The sequence below is a fragment of the Nicotiana tabacum genome, chromosome 1, assembly GCF_000715075.1.
Source record: "Nicotiana tabacum cultivar K326 chromosome 1, ASM71507v2, whole genome shotgun sequence".
NCBI classification, from domain to species: Eukaryota; Viridiplantae; Streptophyta; class Magnoliopsida; order Solanales; family Solanaceae; genus Nicotiana; species Nicotiana tabacum.
The window spans coordinates 23,312,713-23,324,018 of record NC_134080.1 but is presented as its reverse complement, the minus strand read 5'-3'; the positions used below and the strand labels follow the sequence as shown (position 1 = coordinate 23,324,018).

The following is an 11,306-nucleotide window of genomic DNA, read 5'->3' as shown; positions in this document are numbered from 1 at the left end:
CGCCACTAGCTATAATATTGTATTCAAAGAGACGAATTTTAAAGAAAATAACCAATTGAGGAGAATTGATTAAAACAAAGTAAGCCAAATTTACTCGTAGCCATTTGGACAATATTTTATTGAAGTTTGAAAAGAAATATTTTGCAGCTGAAATTGAAAAGGAAATTAAAATTATTTTTTAACATTATTTTTTTTCATTTTTTGACATATATGTACTTTGAAAAGATTAAATAATACTATTATTGTACGTGAAATAATATTCTCTTTCACTTAAAATACTTCTCAAACAGATTTTTTTAATATTAAGTTATTAACCAATATTGTAAATTAAATTTTGTGAATTATTAAACTCAAATCAATATAAATAAATATTGAATACGTATATTATTTATGGGCGCCTACTGTACCGAGTGTTCACATCAACCTTGGAACCTACGAAGCAAAAAGGCTAAAAATATAAACAAACTTTTTAGAAAATAAATAATAATTACGCCAAAGGGATATACTCCACTGTATAACAAAAGCAGAGTCAAAATATGATTATGTAAGAGTGCCTGCATAAGCTCCCACTGCAACTACTACTGCTATAAATAGCACACATAAATCGTTTCTTGGAAAACTCAAACGTGTTCAATCCTTATCCTTCTTCTTTTTTCTCCTCTTTTTTTTCAAGAATCGAATTGGGGTATTTGTTAAAACAACCAAAGATTGGATTTTTTTTCATTCTGTGTAAGAATTTTTGGGTTTTGATCTGAGAGGAAAAGATGGAGGGTGTTGATTATTTGGCTGATGAGAGGAGAAAAGCTGAGTTTGATGTGAATGAGATGAAGATTGTTTGGGCTGGTTCTCGCCATAATTTTGGATTAGCAGATCGTATCTCCAAGCTTGTTGCTAATGATCCTGTAATTCCCCTTTTCCTTTTTTTTCCCTCAATTTTTTTTATTTCTTGTTTGACCCCTTTTTTGTTGGATAATCTTTATGGATATGGCTGTCGGTGGATATGAATCACTGTTTTTATTTCTTTAGAACTGATGATTGCAGTATTTCTTTTTTTTTTGTTTGTTTGTTTATATGGGTGTTTGATGCTTTGTTTTCTTGTTTTTTGTGAATGGAGATAGTGATGATGGGGAGAATCCTTTATTGTGCTCATTCAGTGTGTTTTAAGAGAAAAAGATTTGATTTTGATAAGTTTTAAGGAGCCAGTAATGAATAGCGGAAGCAGGATTATCACCAAGGGATTCAAAAAGTAAACACCCAAAGAAGCTAATGGTATTCAATATCTAATATATATACATGAAAAAAAAGTTCAAGCTTATATATACAGTGTAATTTTCGGCCAAGGGAACCCCTTCCGCCCACCTAGCTCCGCCCGTGCCAATAATGTGTTTTATTTAACTGATATAAACTGACCAACTTCTGGATTGAACTTTGATCAAATTTTATTCACTTGATGTTAATGAGTAATCGTTTGGTGCGAGAACCGCTCTGAAGTTCTGAGGAAAAGAAAAATGTTACTGATGGAGTAGGTGCATTAGAATTTTTTGGTAGGATTAAATTTTTGGTCAAATGCTAACATGGATTTGAACTTTAGGATGATTTAGTTAGTCGGTAAAAGGTTTTTGCTTTAGAACTTGCTCACACAACCGTTTATCATAGTTTTCTCTTTTTTCTTTTAGATATTAGAATGTAGAACCCATGTCACTCCATGGTTTTGGAGATCTTGGTCGTGCGAGCTGTCTAATGCATTCTGTTTTTAGTTTTGAAAAGCTAGGATTCTGATGCTGAAAAGCTACCTTTTTCTATAAGAAAGGGGAGAAGTTTTTTCTTCTTTCATAAGGTGAAAAAGTTACTTTTTTTGTGCCAGCCAAAGAAGCTGTCTTTTGTTGCTCATTTAAATGTGATTTGTTTTAAACTTTAAAGTTTCCATTTTGATACATTTTAACGGACCACTGGTGCGTGTGATTCAGCTAGTGAACGTTTGGGTTTGAAATTTTGAAATGACTTGGTTTTGGAAGTAAAGAGCAGGAGGAATTACGTCGTTTGGCGCATGTCATTTATTGGGGTGGGGTGGGGGTGGGGGGAGGTGGGGGAGGGAGTTTTTGAAGGAAGGTGTTGTCCTGTTTGACTACGTTATCTGTTTCTGCCCTTTTTCTACTTTTCATGTCACTAATCTTTACCGAGTGTCATTGTGGGATATAGGGCTTCAGTAAGGAAGGCAGGACTATGCTTCCTAGGAAAGAGCTATTTAAGAACACGCTAAGGAAGGCGGCATATGCATGGAAACGGATCATTGAACTTCGTCTTTCTGGTATGACTTTGTTCTCGCTTTTTAATCCTTTTCATATGTGTTCTGCCAAAAAAGAGGTGTCTTATTAAGTGTTTGATGATTACCTTGAATTTTCGTTTCCTGCAGAAGAAGAAGCAGCTAAGTTAAGGCATTTTGTAGATGAGCCTGCTTTTACCGATCTTCATTGGGTAACATCTTGTTTGACTTTTGCTTTTGCCTATGCTAAATTCTTGCTATGCTACTGCTTGCATTAAGTGTATATACATGCATAATTTGCTTGACGATTATTAGAAAGAAACACTAATTTTAAAGTCGTTGCTCTAGTTTTTTCCCCTTTCTATTTTCAATTGCTTCAAGTCCTAGGATTGTGGCTCACCTGCCCCCATTTTTCTCCGTTAGGGAATGTTTATACCAGCCATAAAAGGGCAGGGCACAGATGAACAGCAGAAAAAGTGGTTGCCGTTGGCCTATAAGATGCAAATAATTGGGTGCTACGCTCAAACTGAACTTGGACATGGGTCCAATGTGCAAGGCCTTGAAACCACTGCCACATTTGATCCTCAAACAGATGAATTTGTCATTCATAGTCCTACATTGACGTCAAGCAAGGTGAGAATTGTTCAATACTTGTCTTTCTGTATTCTTTTTGCGAAACAGTTCTCCATTTTTAACATTTTGAGGAGTGATACTCAAAAGTATATGATACACTGTTATGCAAGACATGCCTCCTATATAAACATCGTTGGCGTGCTGCTAGTTTTTTTATTCAGTTCAATGTGCTATTCTGAAATGGCTGTATTAGCTTTATTTTGCTGACCGATTATAATATTCTTATTTCATTAAGAGTTAGTAAATTTTCCTGATCTCTGGCTTTTTGCCATTTCGAATAGTGGTGGCCTGGTGGATTGGGTAAAGTCTCTACCCATGCTGTTGTGTACGCTCGTCTTATAACAAATGGTAAAGACTATGGGATTAATGGTAAGTCAATGATTCTCATGTCACAAGATGGTGTAGTGCATTTTAAATTTTCAGGAAAGTTGCACTTACATTTTATTGACTAATTCATATTTAGGTTTTATTGTCCAACTACGAAGCTTGGAGGACCACAAACCTCTTCCAGGTGTTACTGTTGGAGACATTGGAATGAAATTTGGAAACGGGGCATACAATACTATGGATAATGGGGTATTAAGATTTGATCATGTGCGCATTCCAAGAGATCAAATGCTGATGAGGTTTGTTGTGTACCTTTTTCTGGTTTTCAAGTTTCAGCTTCTTGTGTTTAAGTAGTCTTAGATATTGCAATTCTGGTAGGGTTTAGCAGGAGCTAGAAAAATAAGCTTTAACTGTTAGGATAGTTTGGAATTTCTGGCCTATAATTAAGTGAAATGATAGTTACTGTTTAAAACATTACTAGGCTGAATCCCGTTAATACATGAGCAGAATAACTGCTGTTGCCGAACCAAAAACCCAAATCCCTTTTCTGTATCAATGATTTTGATATCATAGTTTTTGGCTCATTATCGTATTATAGTACGTGGTAGTTATTATATTTGCTCCTAAACTTTCAGGGTTTCACAAGTTACAAGGGAAGGAAAATATGTCCAATCTGATGTTCCCCGACAACTCCTTTATGGGACAATGGTATATGTTCGTCAAACAATTGTAGCAGATGCTTCCAGTGCTTTGTCTCGGGCTGTGTGTATTGCAACCAGATATAGTGCCGTTCGTAGACAATTTGGTTCTCAGAATGGTGGACAAGAAATTCAGGTAATCTTGGAAGCAAATCCTGTCAGTAGTAAAGTAGGATGGTCATTTGTAATGGCAGGGTTCTGATCTTTCACTCATATGCATGCCATTTTCTAGCATACTCATCTTGGTGGGGCTCTTGCAATTATAATTATTAAACTATGGGCCATATAAACTGATTGAAAGACTAGAGAGGAAATACTTATCTTTCGTATATACTCCCTCCCTATGTTGCTCGGACTCTCCGAAAATGTCGCCGGGTGCGTGTCGGATTCTCCAAAAGCAGTGTATTTTTGGAGAATCCGACACGGGTGCAGCGGTATTTTGGAGAGTCCGTGCAACATAGATTCATACCAAACAACTTTCCGTATCAATGCCACTAATGTCGGCCAGCGCAAATCCAGCATCTGTACCAAGGGCAATCTCTTGTCTCATAGTATTTTGAGTGGAGAGAATGAGTTTTGGCGTCTGCATGTTTGTTAATAAAGGGGATGGGTGGAATGACGTGCACTTTTCTCTTTCCATTATCCATGTTGAATTAGCCATTAATCCCTTACAAAAATCCCCAATACCCAACCTATGTTGGATAAATGCCCAAAGATAGAGATTTATGCTCAATTACCTCGGTGATATCTTCAAAAAATTTAACTGGTAAGGGAAGGGGGAATCTGATTATAGTATTCTGTGGTGACAAGAGGGGTTGCTCTGAAGGTAAGCAACCTCCACTTCCAACCAAGAGGTTGCGAGTTCGAGTCTCCCCAAGAGCAAGGTGGTAAGTTCTTGTAGGGAAGGATGCCGGGGGTCTATTTGGAAACAGCCTCTCTACCCCAGGGTAGGGGTAAGGTCTGCGTATACACTACCCTCCCCAGACCCCACTAAGTGGGATTATACTGGGTGGTTGTTGTTGTTGTGGTAGATATCAACAAGATCCTGTAGCAATTTAAAGCGGACTGTGATTCGTAAAGCGAGCATAAGATTTTTCTGGGAACTTTTTATGTAATGATCAATAATTAAAAGTATGCACATCTTTGGGCTGACTTGTATCATTAAACAAGTGATATTTATACCAAAACATCTCCCGGCAGAGCCAATTGCTGTACTCCAACATTTTCTGACTTTGCGGACGACAAAATTTGCAATACTAGGAATCTTATGGCTTTAAATAATTTATGTTCATTAACTTTATGAAAGAAAATAAATTTATGTTCATTAAACCTCTGTGACTCAGAAAAAGAACTTTTATGCTAACTGACTTTGATAGTATTTTTTTGGCGCATCAAGACTACAAAATCTTATTGCTACTTGTATCGTCGTATTTAGCACAAGTGTTCATAGATTTATGTTTTTCCCAGTCGAGTAGTATTGTCGGGTGACTCCACATAGTCATCGTTTATCAGCTTGAGAGTTGTGATTAATGCTCTTACTGCATGCTTTTATGCAGGTGATTGACTATAAAACTCAGCAAAGCAGGCTCTTCCCCTTGTTGGCTTCTGCATATGCCTTCAGATTTGTTGGGGAGTGGCTGAAATGGTTGTACACTGATGTGACCCAAAGACTGCAAGCAAATGATTTCTCAACATTGCCTGAGGCGCACGCATGTACGGCGGGATTGAAGTCTTTGACAACCACTGCCACTGCTGTAAGTAGTGACAACAACTTTGATTGTCCACCTACCTTGCACTTTACAATCTTTGATTGACGCCGTCATCCTTGCCTGGGGCTTTTGGGTCATTGTCCAAGTCTTTTACATAAATTATGTATAAGGGATATGTTAGTTTCTGTTAAGAGTGACATTTTATAATATACATGTGCAGAGTACATAATCAGAAAAATATATGGCTGAACACATCTTTAAGTTTTGCCTGCCATACAGTTTTTGTTCGTACTTGTGGGCATTGAAATCTAATGTTTGGCTGATTAAGATGCTGTGATGATTGAACTTATCAAAAAAAAAAGATGCTGTGATGATTGAGCTGTCCGCTATAATGTAGTCTCCTAAACAATCTTCATTTGTATTGGGATAAGAGACTAGCAAGCGTGTCTTCTTCAATTGGATTGGACTGGCTTATTTAATAGTAGTTAATGTTCTCTTGAATGTACCTTGGGAAATTTTATTTTGGACCTGATCTTTTCTTCAGATTCAAGAAAAACTGTTGCTTGTGTAAGAAAAAGAAAGAAAAGAACTTTTCTCTAATTGTTTCCTTGAATCCATTGTCATGCCATTCAACATAACATGCTGCCTCGTTGCAATTTTATTCCAGGATGGAATTGAAGAATGCCGAAAGTTATGTGGAGGTCATGGATATCTATGTAGCAGTGGGCTTCCAGAGTTATTTGCCGTTTATGTACCTGCCTGTACATACGAAGGAGATAACACTGTGCTTCTACTACAGGTAAACTAATTGTTTTATGAAGGTTGACATGCCAGTTCTAAGTTCTTGTTTCCCTTCCACTCATCCAAGGAGAAGACTAAGATTTTGGTTGTTTCCTTCTTTGTGTTTCCAATTTTTTTAAGTGCGTTCTTAAAGGGATTGTGTGGACTTGGAGATTCCTTTCACAACTGGTTCAGTGGTGGTCATTTAAGCCTGTCAATGATATTTAGTTATCAAGCATAGGAATTCGTTTTTTATATAAATTCTCTATGCTTCAGTTTGTCATTTAACACTTCGGGTTAATCTTTTGTTGTTAAAATAAGAGAACTATCAAATGAGAAGTATTAAGGAATATCTGCAAAATGTGAATTCTTACATAAAGAGTTCTCTTGAACCTCCGGATGTCCCTCTTTATCAAGATCTTTTAGAAGTTATAGATATTCTAAAATTTAGTTTATCAATGGTTGGAACTCAAAAGTGCAGACTCTGAATCAAGGTACATTTTGTCGCTTCGCGAAAAACAGAGATCATTTGGTAACTGAGAGGAGACTAGGATAACTTTTTGGGATAGAGGAAGTAGATAAGTGAGTTGTATAGAAGGTTAATTTTCCTAAATTCCTTATTTAAAAAAAAGGTCAATTTTCCTAAAATTGATGGATGAATTAAAATGTCTGTAGGTTCGGTGGTTGAGCAATTTTTTCCTGTAGGGTAAATTCGTGGGGATTAGTTGTTGCATCAATATGGTGATTCTGTTGGTGGTGTTTTTCCCTATTGCTCTCCCAAAAGCAAGTCTCATGAGATTTTACATGACACTTGTTAAATTTTTTGCTTGCGAGCGCATGATTGTGAATGTGCAAGTTTAGTAGCAAAGTGCCAAAAGGTTAGGGGTAGAAGTGCCAGGCGTGAAAATTGTTGAGTAAAGCTTGTTTTGTGTACAAAAGCTAGCTGGCTCGAAAGATCTTCGAAAAATAGTTTTACTGCTCTATATTTTTGGGAAACTCAAGACAATGTTCTCAAACATTGTATCACTGTGATCCACTTGTCATAGCTATGTCTACATTCCTGAATCCTACTTTATGAATAGGATGGCTGTGGCTTGTCTGTTCTTTCGCTTGTTGTGGCCCCCCCCAAACCCCCAAAATAAAAAAATACTTTTGGTAACTTAAATGTTGAAAGCTTAAATGAGCAAATGAAGTGAAACAGATACTTGTCTGTTTTATGAAGTCTTATACATAGTGTTCTGATTCTGATATAATAGTATGATATTTTAGATCTAGTATTCCACTATGAACCATGCTGGTGTTTCATGTAGGTTGCAAGGTTTCTTATGAAGACCGTTTCACAGCTGGGCTCTGGAAAGAAGCCAGTGGGTACCATATCTTATATGGGAAGAATTGAACATTTGATGCAATGCCGTTCTGATGTGAAACAAGGTAAAAATCCTTCATTGTTATAGTTACAGTTCATTCTGAAGTCGTGTTACAGCATCGGTTGCCTTAGAAAAGGATCTGCTTGTGATATTAGTATGTGTAATCTTTTTATATTCCTCTCTTTTACGTGCGTAATGTCAATCGTGTGAGAATGCCTGTTGTTTCGTCTTTCCAATTAGCCTCTTGTGTTTTTCTGACATACGCAAAGTAGATTGCTGATTGTGGTTGTCTTCCGTCTCCTGCAGCCAAGGACTGGCTGAAACCTAGTGTGGTAGTGGAAGCGTTTGAAGCAAGGGCTGCCAGAATGTCTGTTGCTTGTGCTCAGAATCTTAGCAAGTTTGATAATCCAGAAGAAGGTCCTCACTTTTTAGCAGTTGCATCTTTCTTATCAATTCTGTAATTTTTGATTACCAACCAGCTTAAAGTTTCTGCATGAAATTTAATTCAACGTTCGATAGGTGTATTTATTTTTCTCACAATCAAAATTCAATTTATAATTTTCTTGCTTTGTCCTCCTTTTTTAGGCTTTGCAGAACTTGCAGCTGATTTAGCTGAAGCAGCAGTTGCTCATTGTCAATTAATTGTTGTCTCCAAGTAAGCTTCTTTACTGCATTCTCTTCTTGTAAAATCGAACAACTTTATGATGCTGCAAACACAGTTTCGTTCTTGATAAGTACTATACCTATGAACTATCCAATTGGAGAGACTGCAGAATTTTCTGCTGCCTATTTGTTCTTCAGCTGTGTATATGGATAACCAGTCTGCTTTTTAGCAAAGTATTTTTCTTGCTGAAAATGGTATAATCGTTTCCTAAGTTGATAAGGATCTTCGTATTGTAAAGCATGAATTGTATCTGCTTTAAGCTTCTCGATAATGGAATTTACCATGATTTGGTTGAGAACATCGTAGATTATAGAACTTTGTTAATTAATACGTCTTTCATCTCATTAAGGTTTATTGAGAAATTGCAACAAGACATTCCCGGGAAAGGGGTTAAGCAACAGCTGGAAGTGCTTTGCGGTATCTATTCCCTCTTCCTTCTTCACAAACATCAAGGAGATTTTCTCGGGACTGGCTATATCACCTCAAAGCAGGCATCACTTGCTAATGACCAGCTCAGAGCCTTATATTCCCAGGTTCGTCTCGTTAAACTTGTTATCTGTTTTTTTTTTTTGGGCTTGGAGGGTTGAAGCTGCTTTTACTGATCCATTACTGTTTAATATCAGCTTCGTCCAAATGCTATATCGCTGGTTGATGCATTTAACTATACCGATCACTTCCTTGATTCAATTCTTGGACGTTATGATGGAAACGTGTATCCGAAACTGTATGAGGCTGCATGGAAGGATCCTCTCAACCAATCCGATATAGCCGATGGCTTCCATGAATATATTAGGCCACTACTCAAGCAGCAACTGCATACTGCTCGACTGTGAAGGAAGAGTTGCATATATTTATAGCTGTTGTATTGTGCTGTGCCAATAAACTAAAATTTGAAATATCATCTTTCTTTTGGATGATGGCCTCCTTTATGACTTACATAGCGGTGATTAAGCAGTAAATCGCTAAATCTTGTTTGAATAAGATTTATGAACTCTTGAAAGGAAACTGTAATGTATGCTCAGTATTTTTCCCTCCCAGAACTATGAAAGAAAATAGATTGAATTTTTGCCTCAAAATGAGTTCCCTGGTATTAGAACCTTGCCCTTGTAACGGGCATCCTATATGATTCTGTACGGTTACTTTCTCGCGGAAGTCGCTACACGGAAAGTTCTAGCATAATATGCTAGATTATGGAGCTTATGTGGTTATGTGGGAATTCTGTCACATTCTCAAATTTCAGCACATTATGTTGGGATCTCATATGTAAAAAATTCGAATTACAACATATTATGTTGTAATTTTTTTGAATTTTCAAGGGTATTTTTGTTCAGATTTTATCTTACATGAAAAAATAGTTAAATTTTTGTACTTTTGAAATTGCAGCTATTTTTTAATTACTAGTTGCAAATCTGACTATTTTTAATTTTTTTTTTCATTTTTACCAAGAAAGGGAAAAAAGCCTCACCCCAAACCCCCCCAAAAAATAAAAAAATTCCCCAAATCTTTTAAGAGAAACGTGTCCTTATCCATTAGTGCAAGTTTGTTTCATATATATAAGGTAAGAAATGAATAGTTTACATAAATAGATGGTACAAGACTAGTTCCAAAGTTCGACCGGTGGTTAGTCTAATAATAGCTTATAATAAGACCAATAATAAGACAACACCATCATAGTTAATTTTTCTTCGTGTTTTGCTCATGTTTCAAGCTGCAGACCCCACCACCAAAAAACAAAGAAGGAAGAGAATAAAAGTATTAAAAAAATAAAAGTTGAGTAATGCAATGAAAAGCCAAAGGCACAAACACAAAACCAATTATTAGGATTTTTGACAAATATTTTCATGAAGACTTAGGTCAACATGTCATAATGCTTGCAACAAAAAGCTGCCTCAGTGATTTTGATATCTACTATATATTGAAATGTTATCACTACTAAAAAAAACAGAAATTAATGACGGAGAAATTTTGTAGCTAAACAATAAATCTACCACTAATTCTATTTAGCGACAAATTAGCAATATAATAATAAGAAATTCTATTAGATACGAGCGATTTAACGACAAATTAGTGACGAAGTCGTAGTTAATTTCAGTTTTTTTGTACTGTATTTCACTATAAACAATTAATGACATTCTCCAAACTCGTGTATCATGTGGAAAGATTTATCGTTTTTTCCGGATATTTACCGCAAAAAGGTTGCTCTGATGGTAAGCAACCTCCACTTCCAACCAAGAGGTTCTCAATTCGAGTCACCCCAAGAGCAACGTGAGAAGTTCTTGGAGGGAAGGATGCCGAGAGTCTATTGGAAATAGTCTCTCTACCTCATGGTAGGGGTAAAGTATGCGTACACACTACCCTCCCCAGACCTCACTAGTGAGAATTATACTGTGTTGTTATTGTAATGCAAAAAGGTTTGTTGCAAATTCAAAGAATTAAAATCACAAAGAGTTAAAATCACTGTGATCATTAATACCTAATCGAAATGGAAGAAAGTAAGAAGAATAATATATAGTTTTTCCTTGACCATGGAGCATATGATCATTATTATGATCTGAACTTGTAAGAATCTCTAAAGTATGAATTCAAATAATTCTGTCTACTTTGTATTATTTTTGCTATATTTTTCAAGAATGATTAAAATGTAGTGTCACAAGATATAGATTCACTACAAAGGTGTTTAATTAATCTCCAACCTAATCGTGTTTATTCAATATTGTAGTTTACACTGGGTATGTTGTTGTTATTGTGACCCCACTCCTTAAATAAATCGGAAAAGGGCCTAAAATGCCCCTGAACTATCCGTTTTGATACAATAATGTCCTTCATCCACCTATTGGGCCAAATATGCCCTTCCGTTAATGTTTT

At 36.2% G+C, this 11,306-nt stretch overlaps 1 protein-coding gene across 1 annotated transcript; it reads left to right on the top strand.

Moving 5' to 3' along the window:
- The first annotated feature begins 764 nt into the window (after positions 1 to 764).
- LOC107812035 (peroxisomal acyl-coenzyme A oxidase 1-like) lies at positions 765 to 9,274 on the top strand. Its single transcript, NM_001325883.1, is given in 14 exon segments — positions 765 to 902; positions 2,200 to 2,308; positions 2,414 to 2,475; positions 2,687 to 2,896; positions 3,178 to 3,265; positions 3,360 to 3,522; positions 3,859 to 4,057; positions 5,478 to 5,675; positions 6,298 to 6,429; positions 7,721 to 7,841; positions 8,084 to 8,194; positions 8,363 to 8,432; positions 8,791 to 8,974; positions 9,065 to 9,274. Coding segments are annotated over 14 exon segments (1,995 nt in total).
- Positions 9,275 to 11,306: the final 2,032 nt, after the last annotated feature.